This window comes from Oncorhynchus keta, chromosome 22, assembly GCF_023373465.1.
Source record: "Oncorhynchus keta strain PuntledgeMale-10-30-2019 chromosome 22, Oket_V2, whole genome shotgun sequence".
NCBI lineage: Eukaryota > Metazoa > Chordata > Actinopteri > Salmoniformes > Salmonidae > Oncorhynchus > Oncorhynchus keta.
This window is the reverse complement of record NC_068442.1, coordinates 7,570,141-7,591,678: the sequence shown is the minus strand read 5'-3', so window position 1 is coordinate 7,591,678 and position 21,538 is coordinate 7,570,141. Positions and strand designations below refer to the sequence as shown.

General features: G+C 41.2%; 1 protein-coding gene and 1 long non-coding RNA gene across 2 annotated transcripts in view; both read right to left on the bottom strand.

Annotated features, from left to right (window-relative positions):
* The window catches only part of LOC118400986 (terminal nucleotidyltransferase 4B-like), a 50,500-nt gene that overhangs the window by 19,765 nt on the left and 9,197 nt on the right, over window positions 1–21,538 (bottom strand). The window contains exon 2 of the mRNA XM_035798055.2: window positions 11,637–11,760. Coding sequence (XP_035653948.1) covers window positions 11,637–11,760 — 124 coding nt within the window. The remainder of the gene's footprint in view (window positions 1–11,636; window positions 11,761–21,538) is intronic.
* Window positions 815–8,129, bottom strand: LOC127910580 (uncharacterized). Its single transcript, XR_008075298.1, has 2 exons — window positions 3,032–8,129; window positions 815–2,897 (listed from the first exon to the last, which is right to left on the bottom strand). It is a non-coding gene; the product is annotated as an uncharacterized LOC127910580 (long non-coding RNA).

Here is a 21,538-nt window from a genome sequence, read left to right as displayed (position 1 = left end):
TTTTGTGAAGTGCACCAGTCCCTCCTGCAGCAAAGCACGCCCACAGACATGTCGATATAGGACTCGTTTAATTGTGGATATAGATACTTTTGTACCCGTTTCCTCAGCATCTTCACAAGGTCCGTTGCTGTTCTGGGATTGATTTGCACTTTTCACACCAAAGTAAGTTAATCTCTAGGATACAGAACACGTCTCCTTCCTGAGCGGTATGACGGATGCATGATCCCATGGTGTTTATACTTGCGTACTATTGTTTGTACAGATGAACAGGGTACCTTCAGGCGTTTGTAAATTGCTCCCAAGGATGAACCAGACTTGTGGAGGTCTACAATTTTTTTTTCAGAGGTCTTGGCAGATTTCTTTTGATTTTCCCATGATGTCAAGCAAAGAGGCACTGAGTTTGAAGGTAGGACTTAAAATACATCCACAGGTACACCTCCAATTGACTCAATTAGCCTATCAGAACCTTCTAAAGCCATGACATTTTCTGGAATTTTCCAAGCTGTTTAAAGGCACAGTCAAATTAGTGTATGTAAACTTCTGACCCACTGGAATTGTGATAGATTATTTAATTTATAATTCACTGTGTCTGTAAACAATTGTTGGAATAATTACTTGTTTCATGCACAAAGTAGATGTCCTAACCGACTTGCCAAAGCTATAGTTTGTTAACAAGAAACTTGCTGAGTGGTTGAAAAACCGAGTTAATGACTCCAACCAGAGTACGTAAACTTCCGACTTCAACTGTATCTGCACCAAAAACTACAACTAGCATTTAGTCTTACATTTGATAAGAAAAGACAAACAAGTGATATAATATTAATAAAACAAGAACTTTATTGAAATAATAATCTTAGCGGAATACATTATCTCATTCAAACCTGAAAATGAAGGCATTTAAAACTGCTATCATAATCATAACAACATTCATTTCAGGGCTACTTTCATCAGAATTGAACTGGAATGACAAAATATGAACAAATAAGGCATTTAACAATAATTATTAGATTTTACAACTTCCATTTCTACATTCAACTAGCATTTAATCTATTACACAAATAATCAGTACAGGAACAATTCCAAAAGCGCAACATTATTTTACACTCATTACAATTTAGAAGTCCGTTACATCCCCAAGGCCATTAGAATCATGAATGAAACATAAAGGGAGGCTGGCATGCAGGATGTCTCAGAAAAGAAAGGGAAAACAACCAAGGAAAAAAGGACATGCAGGTGAAGGGACATGCAGGTGAAGGGACATGCAGGTGAAGGGACATGCAGGTGAAGGGACATGCAGGTGAAGGGACATGCAGGTGAAGGGACATGCAGGAAAAGGAAACATGCAAGAGAGTCCCTTTACTAGTGAACATCTGGGCTACATCAGAGTCCTTTTACTAGTGAACATCTGGGCTACATCCGAGTCCCTTTACTAGTGAACATCTGGGCTACATCCGAGTCCCTTTACTAGTGAACATCTGGGCTACATCCGAGTCCCTTTACTAGTGAACATCTGGGCTACATCCGAGTCCCTTTACTAGTGAACATCTGGGCTACATCCGAGTCCCTTTACTAGTGAACATCTGGGCTACATCCGAGTCCCTTTACTAGAGCCTATTTCTGCTATGAGTCGAAATCAGATGAGTGCCATAACCTAAAACAACGTCGGTCCTCCACGATGCAAAATCATATGCCACACAAACAAACCTGTTCTCTTTTATCTTTCCTGTGACACAGGAAACACAGCCAGCAATTTATAGAGGGCGCCTGTAGACTGGGCACATGCTGTGTGTGAAAAGATGAGCGTACAGTTTTCACAGACAAAGGTCTGTCAAAAGATACCGGTCATTAACACAATCACCTCCTAACTGATGAGAAAGCGTCTCTGAATGTAAACTGGCAGTAACCAATTTGCTCATTTGCCTTGCCAGGTGCTGCGTGATTACACTACCATTCCTGGAACAAAAGTTAACTGTTGATGACTGCAATATCAACACAGTGGGGGGTGGGGGGGTGTTCCCCACCACTTCTGGGTGTTCTGCAAAACAATGGAGGAGTTGATCAACAGCTCAAATTTGAACTTATCAAACCTGTTAACCCTGTCTCTCTACTGCACGGCAAATACATTGCCCCCTATCCTACGCCAACACATATCCCCATATGTAAACCTGTAAAACCTGAAGTGTAGCCTGTGTCAGATGAAGCAATGGCCCATCATTTAAATTCCCCACCTAGTTGGCCACACTTTAAAATACTGCTTGATTCCTGATCGCCCCTTTGATTTGAACATGCACTCATCTAGGTCTACACTTCGCTTTGGCTGATACAGCTTTTTACAGGTCTGTTTCAGGTGGTCCAGGAAGGACCGCAGTTTTCTAAGCCTATCTTCCTTATCCTCAGTGGCAGGATCCACAACGTGTAAAGCAGCCAACAGAGCTTTGAAGTGATTACGCAACATTAAAGCTCTAGCCCAAGAGAGCCCTGAATAGACTTTGCACCCCAGTACCGATGAAGGTCCGGCAGTTCGGTAAATCCCACGTAAATGAGCAGTCAAAGAAACCGGTAGAATACTGTAGGTGTAACCTCAAGCCATGCTTTGACGGAATCACCATACGACGGGCACTCCCGAAACAAGACCCCAACCGTGACTATTTGGGAACCCACAAACCACCACCACCAACGCCTGCATGAAAAACAACAAGAAGTCTCTCCCTTAGTCTTTCCTGAGCCGTCGACCGAACTGCCTGACGTACACTGCCAAGACTTAAACCTGCTGGATGTTCAGGCCTGAAAGAGATGGACTCCGGTGCCTGTGTATCAACATCAACATAGGACTGAAACATGCTATCAGGCAAGACAGCGCATTTACGCTAACGGGAAGTGGAGCACGAACAGAATGACTTGGAGACAAGACGAGAGAAAATAAATTAAATTGTTAGTATGCTCAATAATATATATATATATTTTTTAAAATTGTCCTTAAGATATCTATTATCGGGCCTGATAAATCTAACAATAACACATCTATAGTTACCTTCCAGTTGAAAAGCTTGGCTGAGAGGCCTCAACTGGTGGCTCCACTTTCTCTGGCTCCTTGATCTCATTCTCTTCAGCCTCGTCTTCTCCGAGGAGCTCAGCATCATAGGGTATCTTCCTTTAAGAAGGCCATGTCTTCATTGTCGTCCTCATCCTACAGGACTTGCGTGGCAATGACCCGCAGCTTTGCCATCAGTGTCCTCCTCATAGACAAGGACTGCATTATTCAAATGGTACTGGTCCCCTCTGTCCATTTCTAAAACTCAAAGACAAACAAGGAAAATGTACATTTCAAATGTAAAATCAGTGACAACCCCGCCGAAGAATAGCTTAAGATTGAAAGTTATATTCAGAATACACTTCGGTACATAAAAATGGGAATCATGAATGAAAGTGATTAGTGTATCCACACGTTATCAAATCGCAAGGACAACTGGGAACTCAAATCATGACGTCAGTAATCTGCAGGTCGGAAAGCTAGAGTTCCTGAGTTGAAATTCCAAGTTGGATGACGGTTCATAAATACTTTTCCCCAGTCGGTGCTCGTTTTTTCCCAGTTATCGTTGAACAAACTGAAGTCGGAAGTCAGAGATTTCCAATTTCCCAGTTGTTTTGAATGCATCAAACGGCAATGGAAGGCAGGCTTCATCAGTACGTCACACACCACTTTGCAATAAGCAACGTTTGAAACTTGAATGTTTTAATACATGTGAGGCAAACATTCTGATTCGTTGCAGACTTGTTGTTATTTTACTTAATGTACTGTAGCCTAGGCCTACAGGTTGTGCAACTGTCCCAGAGTCTGTTTGGAAAAGGCCATTTATTTCTCAACAAGCTGACCAATCGAATAGGTAGCCTAAACTTCTCTACAATAGATTGACATAAGCTAGTGGTTTTGCTATTTGTTACTTGTCTTGTTGGCTGAGGAAAAGTAAATGTGGACAGTTATTCTAACTTGTCCAAAGTGCACATCAGAATTTGTTATGTTAATATAAATAATTACCATATTCTAAATGTGATTTCTGTCAGTCTGAGCACTGTGGGTGGACGCCCTAATCAGGTTACGCACCCAACATTTATGAGTCCGTTAAATTTCTCAAACGTCATCAGGGGATGACTACATGGCTTTGGGGATATAACTAGCTACTCATTCCAAAATCATGTATTAATATAGAGTTGGTCCCCCCTTTGCTGCTATAACAGTCTCCACCTTTCTGGGAAGGCGTTCCATTAGAATTTGGAAAATTGCTGTGGGGACTTGATTCTATTCAGCCACAAGAGCATTAGTGTTGGTTGGGCACTGATGTTGTGCGATTAGGCCTGGCTCACAGTCCGTATTCCAAATGTGTTCGATGGGGTTGAGGTCAGGGATCTGTGCAGGCCAGTCAAGTTCTTCCAAACTTATCATCTCGACACACCATTTCTGTATGGACCTCGCTTTGTGCACAGTGACATTATCACGCTGAAACAGGAACGGGTCTTCCCCCCCCCCCCAAGTTGAAAGCACAGAATCGTCTAGAATGCTATTGTATGCTGTAGCATTAAGATTTCCCTTCACTGGAACTAAGGGGCCTAGCCTGAACCATGTAAAACAGCCCCAGATCATTATTCCTCCTCCAGCAAAATGTAGTTGGCACTATGCATTAGGGCAGGTAGCGTTCTCTCGTCGGATTGCCAGATGGTGACGCGTGATTCATCACTTCAGAAAACACATTTCCGCTGTTCCAAAGTCCAATGATCTTAGGCTGAAGCTCCCGATCAACAGTTCTTGTGCTGGCATTGCTTCCACAGGCATTTTGGAACTCTGTAGTGAGTGTTGCAACCGAGGAGACGATTGTTACACGCTACGCGCTTCAAAACTCGTCGGTCCTGTTCTGTGACCTTGTGTGGCCTACCACTTCGCGGCTGAGCCGTTGTGGCTCCTAGACATTTCTACTTCACAACAGCACTTACAGTTGACTGGGGCAGCTCTAGCAGGGCAGAAATTTCATGAACCGACTTGATGGAAAGGTGGCATCCTATGACGATGCCACATTGAAAGTCACTGAGCTCTTCAGTAAGGCCATTCTACTGCCAATGTTTGTCTATGGAGCCAGCCAGCCAGCCGGAACGTATTAGGACCCCTTGATCTTTTCCACATTTTGTTAGGTTACAGCCTCATTCTGAAATGCATTAAATTGACTATTTTCCCAGTCCATGCTGCTGAAAAACATCCACATAGCATGATGCTGCCATCACAATGCTTCACCATAAGGATGGTGCTATGTTTCCTCCAGACTAGAGCTGTGGCGGTCACAAAATTCTGTCAACCGGTGATTGTCAAGCAAATAACTGCCGGCCTCACGGTAATTGACAATTAACAAACACATTTAGCATCTCCTGGCTTCCACACAGTCTACAAGCCACTGATGCAAACCTTTGGAACACCCACCATTTAAAAAAAAAACAACATTTTATTCATATAATATAGCCTACACCTTCACAATAAATAAATTATTTTTTAGACCGGTCTAAAGAAGCATGATTTGAAGAAAATTTAGTCTTTCTCAGAACAACAGAATAGCATACTCTAAGTTGTCCTTATGTTCTGTCCTGATCTGGCTATGCCATATGGCTGTGGGCTAAACTAGTTCATTTAGCAGACAAGATTTGCCTATAATTCCAGGGCATTATTTTATAGTATGAAGAATACAATTGAACAAAGCTGATTAAATATAAAATTTTTCCTCCAACAATTTGAGGGTGTGCGCACATGCAACCATTCTGTGTTGAGCGGTTAAAATAGGTATTAATGTAACTGCAGTTCTATAAACGTTGGGCTATATGTTTTGATTTTAATACAATGTAAGGCTGCATGATGCGACTAATGATTATCTGAAAAAAAGTTGCCCGAGAACACAGTGAACTCCATTCTTAAATGGAATAAGTTTGGAACCACCAAGACTCTTCCTAGAGCTGGCCGCCCGGCCAACCTGAGCAGTCGTGGGAGGAGGGCCTTGGTCAGGGAGGTGACCAAGAACCCCATGGTCACTCTGACAGAGCTCCAGAGTTCCTCTGTGGAGATGGGAGAACCTTCCTGAAGGACAACCATCTTTGCAGCACTCCACCAATCAGGCCTTTATGGTAGAGTGGCCAGACGGAAGCCACTCCTCAGTAAAAAAGGCACATGACAGCCTGCTTGGAGTTTGCCAAAAGGCACCTAAAGACTCTCAGACCATGAGAAACAAGATTATCTTGTCTGATGAATCCAAGACTGAACCCTTTAGCATGAATTACACGTGTCACGTCTAGAGGAAACCTGGCACCATCTCTATGGTGAAGCATGGTAGTGGCAGCATCATGCTGTGGGGATGTTTGTCAGTGGCAGAGACTGGGAGACTAGTCAGGATCGAGGCAAAGATGAATGGAGCAAAGAACAGAGATCCTGGATGAAAACCTGCTCCAGAGAGCTCAGTACCCCAGACTGGGGTGAAGGTTAAACTTTCCAACAGGACAACGACCGTAAGCACACAGCCAAGATAACACAGGAGTGGCTTCGGGACAAGCCGCATCACGTCCTTCAGTGGCCCAGCCAGAGTCCGGACTTGAACCCGATCATACATCTCTGTGAGAGACCTGAAAATAGCTGTGCAGCAATGCACCCCATTCAACCTGACAGAACTTGAGAGGATCTGCAGAGAACAATGGGATAAACTCCCCAAATACAGGTGTGCCAAGCTTTTAGCGGCATACCCAAGAAGACTGCTGTGATCTCAGCCAAAGATGCTTCAACAAAGTACGAAATAAAGGGTCTGAATACTTATGCAAAAAGTGATCGTTTTTCTTTTTGCTTTGTCATTATGGGGTATTGTGTGTAGATTGATGAGAAAAAACAACAAGTTAATACATTTTAGAAAAAGGGCTGTAATGTATCAAAGTGTGGAAAAAGTCAAGGGGTCTGAATACTTTCCGAAAACACTGTACATTCCTTCTCAGCACCCTTCTCTCGTTTGGCTGGCTAGCTACGGTCAAAATATAATATCACTAGCCAGTTAACGTAAACTCATGTAAACTCGTACATCGCCTTGGTCCGTACAATTGCCCTTATTTTAGCGCCCCAAAAACGTAATACTTCCAAGATCAACTGTAATGTTAATACCATTGTAAAGCACAATTTTCTTTTTTTAAATGTCGAGTGGGGAAGCGAAACTAATGCGTGATAGTGAGAAGGAGATGTTGTGTGGGAAAATTGCTTTTGATCTGTCCAACTTATCGCCTCTAAAATGTAAATAAAACACTATAAAGAGTTTATATAATATGTCATTACGCCGCACCAGTATCTCTAAGGATTTTAACCGGACGCTGAGACGCTTCGTCATTCATTTGGGACACAAACCCCTCAAATGAATGGTTCATAACTGCGGTCGGGGACTGGGACTTTCAAACTACAGTTATCCCGAGGAACCTGTTTAGTTTCAGACCTCACAACCGTACGAATTAGCCCAACACCTGTTGGCGGCTTGGCACGAAGAAGCATCCCTTGTTTGCGTTTTAGCAGGAAGCAATCATTAATCATATGTCCCACTTTGTGACAATAGAAACAGGGACGCTCATTCTTCTTGATATACTACGTGCTTTATATATTCTACTGCTGGCCGACTAGGGCTAAAAGTAGGCAACTCAGTAGCTCTACTCTATGCATGCTGTACGTTACGACATAACACGTCAAGACGTAACGGACGGTCAGTTTTGTCAACTTTTCTCCAATACTATAGAGCCATTACCATGTCGATCAATGCTTGAATAGAAACCTAGTTCACACCCCCGAATTTGAAGGTCAACACAGTCGCTACAGTCCCATTAGTTCTTTGTAGCCTCGTTTGAATGTTGCAGTTGCGCACATTTGTATGTAATGGGGTGAGTTTACGTTAGTGAAGCTCTAATACCTAATGAGAAATGCATTTTATTTTGTACAGTTATCAAAGAAAACATGAACATCACGAAGGCAAGAGGAGAGATAAATCAAGTACTGTTAGCATACCTTGCTCCATTCCATCTTGAGTGACTGACTAGACCAACACAGGCTAACTAGTCATCATAGTTATAGCTAGATTGCTAGTTTATCTGAGGATATGTTTTAAAAGCTTTGATTCACTTAATAAAGCTTTTCATGTACTTCAAAAATCATGTCGTCATTGAGCAGATATTAACTTTTACCTCAGAAATAGTCAACTCACTTTCAAGCAGATTTTACTTTTCAAGTCGACTCGGCTTGGTAGGTAATTAGCTCACCAGGTGTCAAAAGCTCATTTTGCAGGCGAACATCTTATCAATCGGAAAAAGTACTCTAAAATGCAAATATTATTATTACCAACATAAAAATAATTATATACAATTTCTTACCTTGATATTGTCGTCCAAATCGGCATGGTGGCGCTGCCAAAGTTCATACCCTATCCGATTGAGTGGGGGAGAAACGTCTTCCTGCGCCAGCAGCGTCAAATGAGCCATTTTCGTGTTGAGTTTTACCTTGAGAGAAAGCCTAATTCCCGCCCCTGAACCAATCATATATCGTTGATGCAGACATTGTAAACTATCAAAAGAGGGGTTTTATGTACACCTACTCATTCAAAGTTTAATTATTTTTTACTATTTTATACATTGTAGAATAATAGCGAAGACATCAAAACTATGAAATAACACATATGGAATCATGTAGTAACCAAAAACATTGTTAAACAAATAAAAATATTTGAAATTTGAGATTCTTCAAATAGCCACCCTTTGCCTTGACAGTTTGGACACTCTTGGAATTCTCTCAACAAGCTTCATGAGGTAGTCACATAAAATGCAGTTCAACTAACCTGCCTTGTTAAAAGTTAATTTGGGGAATTTCGTAGAGGTAAATGCGTTTGAGCCATTCAGTTGTGTTGTTACAAGGTAGGAGATAGGGCTTTCTTCTGTACCTATTGGGTAAAAGACTATGTCCACATTATGGCAAGAACAGTGCAAATAAGCAAAGAGAAACGACAGTCTATCATTACTTTAAGACATGAAGGTCAGTCAATGCGGAACATTTCAAGAACTTTGAAAGTTTCTTCAAGTGCAGTCGCAAAAACCATCAATCGCTATGATGAAACTGGCTCTCATGAGGACCGCCACATGAAAGGAAGACCCATTGTTACCTCTGCTACAGAGGAGAAGTTAATTAATTAGAGTTACCAGCCTCAGAAATCGGCAATTAACTGCACCTCAGATTGCAGCCCAAATAAATGTTTCAGAGTTCAAGTAACAGACACATCGCAACATCAACTGTTCAGAGGAGACTGCGTGAATCAGGGTGGCGTGAATCAGAAACCACTACTAAAGGAAACACGAGCAATGGATATTAGACCGGTGGAAAGCTGTCCTTTGGTCTCAAATCTGAGATTTTTGGTTCCAACCGCCGTGTCTTTGTGAGACGCAGACTAGGTGAGTGGATGATCTCCGCATGCATGGTTCACACCTTGAAGCATAGAGGAGGATGTGTGATGAGTCTTTACTGGTGACACAGATTTATTTAGAATTCAAGGCACACTTAACCAGCATAACTACCACAGCATTCTGCAGCGATATGCCATCCCATCTGGTGTGCGCTTAGTGGGACTATCATTTGTTTTCAACAGGACAATGACCCAACACACCTCCAGGCTGTGAAAGGGCTATTTGACCAAGAAGGAGAGTGATGGAGTGCTGCATCAGATGACCTGGCCTCCACAATCACCCAACCTCAATCAAATTGATTGGGATGAGTTGGACCGCAGTGTGAAGGAAAAGAAGCCAACAAGTGCTCAGCATGTGGGAACTCCTTCAAGACTGTTGGAAAAGCATTCTAGTCACTACACCCCCATATGCCATGTCTCAAAATATGCCGGCAGATGAATTAAAAAAGTACTTTTACATTGCAATACTTCTGCCCACAACTTCCTACCTCTGCCCACAACTTCCTACCTCTGCCCACAACTTCCTACCTCTGCCCACAACTTCCTACCTCTGCCCACAACTTCCTACCTCTGCCCACAACTTCCTACCTCTGCCCACAACTTCCTACCTCTGCCCACAACTTCCTACCTCTGCCCACAACTTCCTACCTCTGCCCAAAACTTCCGGACTTTATAGCACTCCCAGAAAGCATGACCTATTGAGTCATTCTTACTTTGATACTTAATACATGACTCTGCCGTTATGCTGTAGAATTTGTAGAATACATTCTATACATTAGGTTATACTGGATTAACACACATCTTCGCTAACTGTTATTTTGTTAGCTATGCACCAACTTTCCCTCCATCTTGTGCCAACAGTTTTTAAAATGTTGGGTTCCAATATTATCATTTTATTTATATTGTCTTGGAAATGAATGTATTTCATGCTACTAAGTTTTGTACTACTTCTATGCCTTTAGTTTTCCATGTGGACCAATTTATTGGTGAATTCTGAAAAGCTATCCAAGGATTGTTCCATAAGGTTGTGTTTTTAGGGAGTGATATTGACAACCATCGGAAACATGTTTCCGATTTTTTAATGGACGGGCTGGAAAGGGTCAAATGCTTTGAGCTAGTAATATGTCAATATTTAACTTTAGAAATTAGCTATGAAAACATAGGCAATTAATACAACACAGCTTTGGATTTCACCTGTCTCAGAGCGAATAGTTTTGACCGTTTGGAACTTTGAGGAGAGCTGCTTGCTTCTCCCGTTCCAACCAGTCCTGCTTGCAAAAATGATTGCTGTCCTTGTTATGAAATTCCACCTTTACACGGTTCATGTAAACGTTACCAAATGCAATGACTCTTTAAAGCAGAACTACCAAAAATATTTTGTACGGTGAACCTGACAATCGAAAAGCCCCAATGAGCAGTTAGATGTGCAATCAGCAAGATGCGAGTTGTGTTCATTCCGGTAGTCTACACAGCTCTGCCGGTAAAACACAATTTTCCACAGCGCATTTGGTAACATTGGCCAAACAACTTACATGGGGTTGCCCCTCAATTAATAAAGCCCATTTTTAATATTACAAAAGCCATTTTTACAAACATCTGAATGCTGAAGGTGCCACACAGATGTAGCCTATAAATATAAAACAGGGATAGGGTAGGCCTTCCTCTCCTTGGTGCGAGCAGCTGCGTCTCCCGCACTGTGCGCACAGTTCTCATCTGACTTGTAGATTAATGTCATACGGTGTTAACATGCATAAAAATGTGATAGGCTGAAGGAGAGGACGCATGAATTCAATCACAACAGATTAAAGGTATTTCGTAATAAAGAATAAAAATGTTTTTGTAAAACCTGTGATTCCTAAATGTTTTAATTGGTTTTCTTACCGATGCATGCTTAATTTGGATCGTTTTAGGCTCCCGCGGACCGATGCACTCGCATTTTAAAGACATTTGAACCGGGAACCAATGCGTTCTGGTGACTCGTTGCATCCCTAACAGCAACCATAAGCTACAACATTATCATACTGGTATCCAAATGTAAATCAGAATTACTACACCATTTCAAATCCAATAAATAACTGGACAAGGAAGTCAACAGTCAAGGGGGTTTTACATGTTTTACGACAGTGAAAGGGATTGACTTACGTCAGCAGTGGGCCAAAGGTCCTTAATAACCCGCTCTATCCTCTCCACCACCTCCCTCCTCATCCTCTCCTCCTCCGGCCGTGGAGACATGTAGGCATAGAAATCCTGGATCTCCTCATGGAGCCTACAAAGTCAGACACACACACACACCGTGGTTAGAACACGTGTGAAATCCCTAAATAGTAATGCAGTCAGGGGTTCCCTGGCAGGGCCATGAAACTGAAAAAACAAACTTTTCATACGATTCATTCATTTAAATCTGTTTATATAAAGTCTAGAGCGTATTGACAAACAGGTAGGCCAGACACCCATTACATTTTATAGGTTTCTGTTATAGCCAACTAATCCCGTAGCACTACAGTATGTAGCCTAGAAGTGGCCTTCAGTCTGTCAGTGTGCTATGAAGCCTGTGATTACAGAGCAGGGAGTTACTATAAATACACTCTAGTGGACACATATGCAACTATACTAAAAGAGCAGCAGTGCGTATTCCCAAGAGGACATGTAATGTGCGCCAGCCCAGCCAGCTGCTTTTCAATATGTCATCCAGAGTAATAAAGCACTTTAGAATAACCCTCTTCTGCATGGTGTACAAGAAACGGTTATGTGCTGCATTACGCTAGGCCGAGGGTCTCCAACCTTTTCTAGCATGAGAGCTACTTTAAATTTCTTACAAATAGGCAGATTCTTATCCTTTCCCTTGCAACTCTTCCCCAGGTCTGTTGTGTACAAGAAAAAGTAGCACACTGTTGTTTTCTGTCAATATACCCGGTAAAATAATGGTTAATAAACTAAGAATCTGAGATTTCCCCCACAAAATCTGTCATTTTCGGTTTTTCCACTTTCAAAATTACAATTGTTAATAAAGAAACAATGGAATTGGAATGTTGAGTCCATGTCAATGCTTAAATCACATCAACACACAATTTGTTTTACATCTGGTATTTTGTTTTCTTTTGATTTGGCACTTTAATTGCATATCTAGCGAGTGAGTCTAGCAATGGTTCTGAACTGCTGCTGCTCATTTCATGACGAAGTTATCAAACAACAAATAGATACAAATGCTACACAGTGCCTTCGGAAAGTATTCAGACCCCTTGACTTTTTTCACATTTTGTTACGTTACAGCCTTATTCTAAAATGTATTAAATTGTTTTTTCTCCTCATCAATCTGCACAAAATACCCCATAATGACAAAACAAAAACATGTTGAGAAATGTTTGCTAATTTATCCCCCCCCCCCAAAAAAATGAAATATACATTAACATAAGTACATGGACCCTTTACTCAGTACTTTGTTGAAGCACCTTTGGCAGCGATTACAGCATCAAGTCTTCTTAGGTATGATGCTACAAGCTTGGTTACTGTATTTGGGGTGTTTCTCTTCTCCGCAGATCCTCTCAAGCTCTGTCAGGTTGGATGGGGAGCATTGCTACACAGCTATTTTCAGAGCTCTCCAGAGATGTTCAATCGGGTTCAAGTCCGGACTTTGGCTAGGCCACTCAAAGACATTCAGAGACTTGTTCTGAAGCCACTCCTGCGTTGTCTTGGCTGTGTGCTTACGGTCATTGTCCTGTTGGAAGATGAACCTTTGCTCCAGTCTGAGGGCTCTGGAGCAGGTTTTTAATCAAGGATCTCTCTATACTTTGCGCCATTCATCTTTCCCTCGACCCTGACTAGTCTCCCAGCCCCTGCCGCTGAAAAACATCCCCACAGCATGATGTTGCCACCACCATGCTTCACCGTAGGGATGGTGCAAGGTTTCCTCCAGACGTGACGCTTGGAATTCAGGCCAAAGAGTTCAATCTTGGATTCATCAGACCAAAGAATCCTGTTTCTCATGGTCCAAGAGTCTTTAGATGCTATCATGTGCCTTTTACAGAGGAGTGGCTTCCGTCTGGCCACTCTTCCATAAAGGCCTGATTGGTGGAGTGCTGCAGAGATGGTTGTCCTTCTGGAAGGTTCTCCCATCTCCTCAGAGGAATTCTGGATCCCTGTCAGAGTGACTGTTATGGATACAGGTATTCTGTGTGTGTATCCTGTGTGTGTGTGTGTGTGTGTGTGTATTTCTTTTCTCTCCTTCTCCCCTCCTCACAGGTGGCAATCATCATTCCCCAATCTGTCGCTAATCAGAAGACACTTCCTCCTGTTTCCATTACCCTATCACATTCCCTTTCCCTTGGTTTAAAAACCCATTGTTGTTTCCTCTAGAGCTCAATCTCTCTGTCAATGCCATCTGTATGTAGATCTCGTTTGGTTTTTGCATCTACATGTCACTTTGTCCCCACCTGTGAGTATTGGTTTTGTTATGGTGTTTGTTTGAGGGTGGGAAAAGGGGGTACCAAGATAAGTCGCCCATGGGCATACATTACCCGTAGGAATACTTTGTATAAAAACACTAGTTAGAACTGGGATTACCACCAACTGTATTTCTGGTTAGTTAGTTAGCTGTTGGTGAAGTAGGCTAGTCTAGCTTGGGGGTGTTTTTGGATACTTATTATTCCTTTCCTTGGGTCCAGCTCAGCCCCTTTTCCTGCTCCCCCCATTACCGTGTGTTTTCAAATAAACCATGAGTGTTTGACGGTCATTTAATTGTCTGTGGTTATTTCGTTCTCACTCTTTTTCACTATTATAATTTGCATGAGTCATGTTACGGGTCTCGTTACCATCCCCCTTAGATTGTCAGGCCAAAAGGGATTCATAACAGTGACCATCGCATCCTTGGTCACCTCCCTGACCAACGCCCTTCTCCCCCGATTACGCAGTTTGGCTGGGCGGCCATTTCTAGGAAGAGTCTTGGTGGTGCCAAACTTTTTCCATTTAAAAATGGAGGCCACGGTGTTCTTGAGGACATTCAATGCCACAGATACGTTTTTGGTACCCTTCCCCAGATCTGTGCCGAGAGACAATCTTGTCTGAGCTCTACGCACAATTCCATCGACCTCATGGCTTGGTTTTTGCTCTGACATGCACTGTCAACTGTGGGACCTTACATAGACAGGTGTGTGCCTTTCCAAATCATGCCCAATCAATTGAATTGACCACAGGCGGACTCCAATCAAGTTGTAGGAACAAAGGATGATGGAAACAGGATGCATCTGAGCTCAATTGAGTCTCATAGCAAAGGGTCCGAATACTTATGTAAATAAGGTATCTGTATTTGATGTTTAATAGATTTGTAAAAATGTCGAAAGCTGTTTTTGCCTTGCCATTATGGGGTATTGTGTGTAGATTGCAGTATTTTTTTATATCCATTTTAGAATAAGGCTGTAACGTAACAATTTGGAAAAAGTCAAGGGGTCTGAATACTTTCTGAAGGCATTATACTTACTTTTGGTCATGAAGTTCATATGAGTATGTGGACACCTGCTCGTCAAACATCTCATTCCAAAATCATGGGCATTAATACCCAATCAACCCGGTGGGTTCGGGCCTGTTACGTTTGAGACTCTGCATCGACTTGGAATGCTTCATACAGGCTGAGCTCTTCCCGAGTACGGCAGAATCATATTACTCTTGGTTCCGACTAATGGTACTTGGGCCAAGTCCACATCAGCATATCTGGCACAATAAACATTTTCAATAGTAGGGCCATATGAGGTTTTTATTCGGCAGGTGATGGAAGAACAAAAACAAATTCATGTAATAATCTCACGTTGAATTTGCTAGCAAATGTTCAGCCTATAGGCTATCAGATGGAGATGGCCCCTAGAGAATCTATGACATAAATAAATGAGATTTTACTACAGATGTTTTTTTGGAACACCACTCACACCAATTCTATTAATTTCAGTCATTCATTCATTCATTCAGCCAACGCTGCTCTAATATGAAATGGCATTGACAATTTTTATGCATATGGTGGAGGCCACGTTAAATATAGGACGACTTGGGATACATGATACACAACAGACATCACATCAGTGTCGTAGGCTATAGACTATTTTTCTATGGACGGCCCATCTGTAAATGCTGATACATCCTGACAAAATACACCATTATGAGTGGACTAGTTTCACTTTCTGGACCTTGTAAACGGTCGAGAATAAACCCATAACTGATCCAAATGGTTGTATAAATCAGGGCTTTATTTCGGCATGAAACACAAAAGGACATGTGAGCGGTTTTTCAAAATTAGCCTACATCACTGCAGTTTACAGCCAAATTTACAGACAAATTGTGTACTAACAATAATACATTCCTCATTACACTGGGTTGTTGTAGCCTAGGACGTAGAATAATTGTATTTTCTAAAAAAAAAAAAAGGCCAAAATCTTCCATTTGATAATCTGTTACCTTGGCTGAAAGAGTGATGGACCCTACAACCATGCATGTTGAATTACCGCAAATTACTATAGTCTATAGCCTATTAAAATAGCCAAATAAATAATGACCATAATGGGGGAAAAAATCATGGCTTTCAAAACATGATTGTGGGTTCACTTCCCGGGGCCATGAACGCATGCATACTGTTGCTTTGGATAAAAGTGTCTGCTTAATGTCACATGTATTATTTTTGTACACCTCGTGTGAGATATCAAGCAATTTCCTGCATGGATCTTTTGACAGTAGTTATGGGTTGCCTGCGCTTTCTGAGAAGACAGAACAAAATGTAACTATCACCAACTGTGTAACTTTGACAGTGTTTCTTTGTCATAACCCAAGTTTGCATGCCACATTTTTGCTGAACCTGAACATAGACAAAGTTTAATTCAAGATTGAGACCTCACATCACCAAGTCAACAATAGGCTACTATTTCCTGTCTGTTTTACAAATCTGTGATTGTAATTTTCAACATAGCAAATAGCAGCATACATGTATCGTCAATTACCCTCATCAATGCTTTCTGAAGTATCATTAATCATTAATTAACACACGATGCAGCAATGGTGGCCTCTGCTGATGAGCCGTCTGCCTTGCAGCTCAAGCCTGCCAAGCCAGCCAGAAAAGATACCAAAAAGTTCAAAATAGGTCATTGTAGCTATTGTATTTGTAGCAGTGTATTTCGTTGCTGTCGCTAATTAGTTTGTGACATTGTAGCTAGCTTAATTTCTGGACTGGTCATGGTTGTCAAAGTTTCTTCGTTAATGTCAGCCAACTAGCTATCTTAGCTAACTGTTAGAGCAGAGCAGAGCGAGCTAGCTAGCTAAGGCAATATGTTTAGGGTCTAGCCGATGTGATATTGGGTAGCTAATTAAGCTAGCTAGTGTTTTTATTTGTAAAACATTGGTAGTCTAGCTAAGACTAGGAAAGCACATGATCTACATAGCTAGCTAACAGTGACAGTTAGCTAGCTATCATTTGCTTGCTAGCTATCATTTGCTTGCTAGTTAGCTAACTAGGTCCAGTGAGTTAAAGGACTTGCGCGACCCCAACTGGCAAAGAACGCGCCAAGATTCAATGAGAAGTTTATTTAGTTTCATGTGTACTATGGCAGCTAAACGCTGAATTACAGTACCACATAAAATATATTTATACATATTTCTTTTTATATGGTCCCGATGGTTCTGTGTAACATTTGCTACCTGAATTATTTGGAATTAGCTACTGTTTTGACTAACCCCACTCCATACAAATTTGTGCAACCACGGCATTCAAACTAGACTGCAATAAAAACTAATGGGACTGTAGCGACTGTGTTGGCATCAACATTTGGGGTGTGAACTACGTTTCTATTCAAGCTTTGATTGAAATGTAACAGCCCGATAGTATTGGAGAAAAGTTGGAGAAAATAAACCCACCTCGCCGACGCTGTACGCTAAATTGTGTAGTGTCATGACGTAACTTACAGCACGCATAATGCAACTCATTCTGTGTTGTAAGGCCTCTCTCCACCAGGTGTTGCACTTCTCTCACAGTTTAAAAATAAGAAAGGGACAGGTGGGATACCTAGTCAATTGTACAACTGAATGCATACATTTCTTGCGTCATCACTGCAAGCCATCATGACTTTCAAGAGCCGCTGTTAACTTTAGCACCGCCCTAAAAACCTGATTCAAATTCAACACAAACCTTCAAAAACAGTTGAAGTCGGAAGTTTACATACACGTAGGTTGCAGTCATTAAAACTCATTTTTCAACCACTCCACAAGTTTCTTGTTAACAAACTATAGTTTTGGCAAGTCGGCTAGGACATCAACTTTGTGCATGACACAAGTCATTTTTCCAACAATTGTTTACATACAGATTTCACTTAATCACAATTCCAGTGGGCCAGAAGTTTACATACACTAAGTTGACTGTGCCTTTAACCTCTAGGGTAGGGGGCACTATTTTCACCTCCGGATGAAAAGCGTGCCCAAAGTAAACTGCCGCTACTCAGGCCCAGAAGCTAGGATATGCATATAGTAGATTTGGATAGAAAACACTCAAGCTTCTAAAACTGTTAAAAATCATGTCTGAGTATAACAGAACTGGCAGGCGAAAACCTGAGAAGAAATCCCACTTCCTGGATGGATTTATGTTTGTAGATTTCCATTGACTGCCTATACAGATTCCATTGACTTAGGACTCAAATTGCACTTCCTATGGCTTCCACTAGATGTCAACAGTCTTTAGAATTTTTTTCACGCTTGTATTCTGAAAAATGAGGGAGTAAGACCACTGAATGAGTGGACACCGCAGTGTCCCAGTGGTTTTTCCCATGCGTGCGACCGAGAGCGCGCTTTTCTTGTTTTCCTGTTATATTGACAAAGCTTTTGTCCGGTTGAAATATTATTGATTATTATGACTAAAAACAACCTGAGGATTGATTATAAACATCGTTTGACATGTTTCTATGAACTTTACTGAGTTTTCAGATTTTACATCTGCCTTTGAGCCTGTGGATTACTGAACAAAACGCACAAACAAAACTGAGGTTTCTGGATATAAAGAGGGACTTTATCGAACAAAACAAACATTTATTAAGCAAATGGGAGTCTTGTGAGTGTATGAAGATCAATGGTAAGTGATTAATTTTATCGCTATTTCTTGTGTAACTCCTCTACTTGGCTGGTAACGGTTTGTAATGATTTGTCTGCTGGGCGCTGTTCTCAGATAATCACATGGTATGCTTTCGCCATAAAGTATTTTTGAAATCTGACACAGTGGTTGGATTAACAAGAAGTTCATCTTTAACTTCTTGGATATAGGAGGCGCTATTTTAATTTTTTGGATGAAAAACATTCCCGTTTTAAACAAGATATTTTGTCACGAAAAGATGCTCGACTATGCATATAATTGACAGCTTTGGAAAGAAAACACAGACATTTCCAAAACTGCAAAGATATTGTCTGACTTTCCCAAAGCACTGTATACCCATTGATTCTTGAAGAAGATAAGTTATGTTGAGCTTAGTTGAACTGTTCTTCCCCATCAGAACCAAACATAAGCCTGTTTATCTGAAAACATGGTTAAAACTATAATTTGTATATAATGGTTAGCCAGTCCTTGCATCCATAGCTCCTACATGTTTATGGTCAGTGCTATCTGGAATCCTTGGGACATCCCTACCCTAAATCATAACCCTAACCATTTTAAAATGTCAACTTCAAATGGGGTAGGGAAGTCCAAAGGATTCTGAATAGCAAGGACCATATGTTTATCACCTGAGAGCTTTATCCATGAATACTGGGCAAGGGGACACAAGACAAGAGACTGGTGTGAGAGACAGACTGTGGCCTGACCATAGAATTAGGATACTATTATAACATAGCCTGACAATAGATCACAGAGAACAATAATTTTCAGAGGGAAATTGATCCGAGGCCTGTGTGTCCCATGGGCTGCCTGTTGCCCATCCCCGACCTACAGTCCTGAAATTCTGTGCTTCGGTCCCTGTTCTCACAAGGAACAAATGTGCCTCACGGACCCTCAAAGTATGCCATGATGGATTTTCCGCCATTTTGAATTTGAAAAACACTTAAATGACATCTCTTCCGGAATCACAGGGCCGATCTGGATGAAACTTGACCAAGGTCTTTCAACTCAATATTTGCCATGCTAGTATGTCAAATCTGACCAATAAACATTCATGTGGACGTGGTCTGGAACATAAACGCATAGAAAATCAAACACAGATACTTGTATTGTAACCAAACTTGGTACAAGTTCCAAACCCCGTCAAGATTCAACACATGCAAGCACATTCAGATTGAACACACGGTGGCGCTACAATAGGCACATAATACTTAATTTGCAAATAAATTCATTAAAAATCCTACAATGTGATTGTCTGGATTTTTTTTTCTCATTTTGTCTGTCATAGTTGAAGTGTATCTATGATGAAAATTACAGGCCTCTCTTGTCTTTTTAAGTGGGAGAACTTGCACAATTGGTGGCTGACTAAATACTTTTTTGCCCCACTATATCTCTTGATCTGTTTGACGCAGTTTTGAATTTTAAAACCTCGTTGGTTTTTGTGTTGATGTGCTTCCCATTTCAGGTCTAGATTGTGATTCCAAGGATGTTTGTGTGGAGTCAAAATTTGAGTAATTTTGTAACTACTTTTTTAAATATTATTCAAAAGGAGAAACACTTTGACATTCAAGGCTACAAGATGGAGAAGTTGGTCATAAAGTGACTGCAGCTTGCACCAGACGGAGACGGAGGCAGGAAGGAGAGGACCGGACACAGCAAGGAAAGGGCAGATAAACCCAGAGAGACATACATACTAGAGGTCGACCGATTGACATTTCAACGGCAATCATTGGAAGACCAAAAAAAATCTGATACCGATAAAAACGTATTCAAATTTAAAAAACGGCCAATTTTCACATATACACACATATATTTGTAATAATGACAATTACAATACATCAATAAAATCAATTTAGTCTCAAATATATAATGAAACATGTTCAATTTGGTTTAAATAATGCAAAAACAAAGTGTTGGAGAAGTAAAAGTGCAATCAATATGTGCCATGTAAAAAAAAGCCAATGTTTAAGTTCCTTGCTCAGGAAATATGAAAGCTGGTGGTTCCTTTTAACAGGAGTCTTCAATATTCCCAGGTAAGAAGTTTTAGGTTGTAGTTATTATAGGATTATCTCTCTCTATACCATTTGTATTTCATATACCTTTGACTATTGGATGTTCTAATAGGTACTTTAGTATTGCCAGCCTAATCTCAGGAGTTGATAGGCTTGAAGTCATAAACAGGGCAATGCTTGAAGTCATAAACAGGGCAATGCTTGAAGCACAGCTGCTGGCAAATGTACGAAAGTGCTGTTTGAATGAATGCTTACGAGCCCGCTGCTGCCTACCACCGCTCAGTCAGACTAATCTATCAAATCATAGACAATTATAATATAATAAACACAGAAATACGAGACTTACACGGAACCAAAACCGGCTGCGTGCGCTATCGTGCATACATTTATTTTGCCCCCCCACACCAAACGCGATCACGATACGCAAATTAAAATATCAAAAAACAAACTCTGAACCAATGACATTAATTTGGGGACAGGTCGAAAAGCATTAAACATGTATGGCAATTTAGCTCGTAATATTAGCTTGCACCTGCTTGCTAAAGTTAATTTGTCCTATTTAGCTAGCTTGCTGTTGCTAGCTAATTTGTCCTGGAATATAAATATTGAGTTGTTATTTTACCTGAAATGCACAAGGACCTCTACTCCGACAATTAATCCACACACAAAACGGCCAACTGAATCGTTTCTAGTCATCTCTCCTCCTTCCAGGCGTTTTCATTGTTTAACTTATATGGTGATCGCATCTAAACTTTCATTGTATTACCACGACTACCAGCAAAACAGTTCGTCTTTCATCCACCCAAGTGGGTATAACCAATGAGATGGCATGTGGGTACGTGTTTCTATAAACCAATGAGGAGATGGGAGAGGTAGGACTTGCAGCGCGGTCTGTGTCAGAAATAGGAATGAGTTCTATTTTAGCCCTT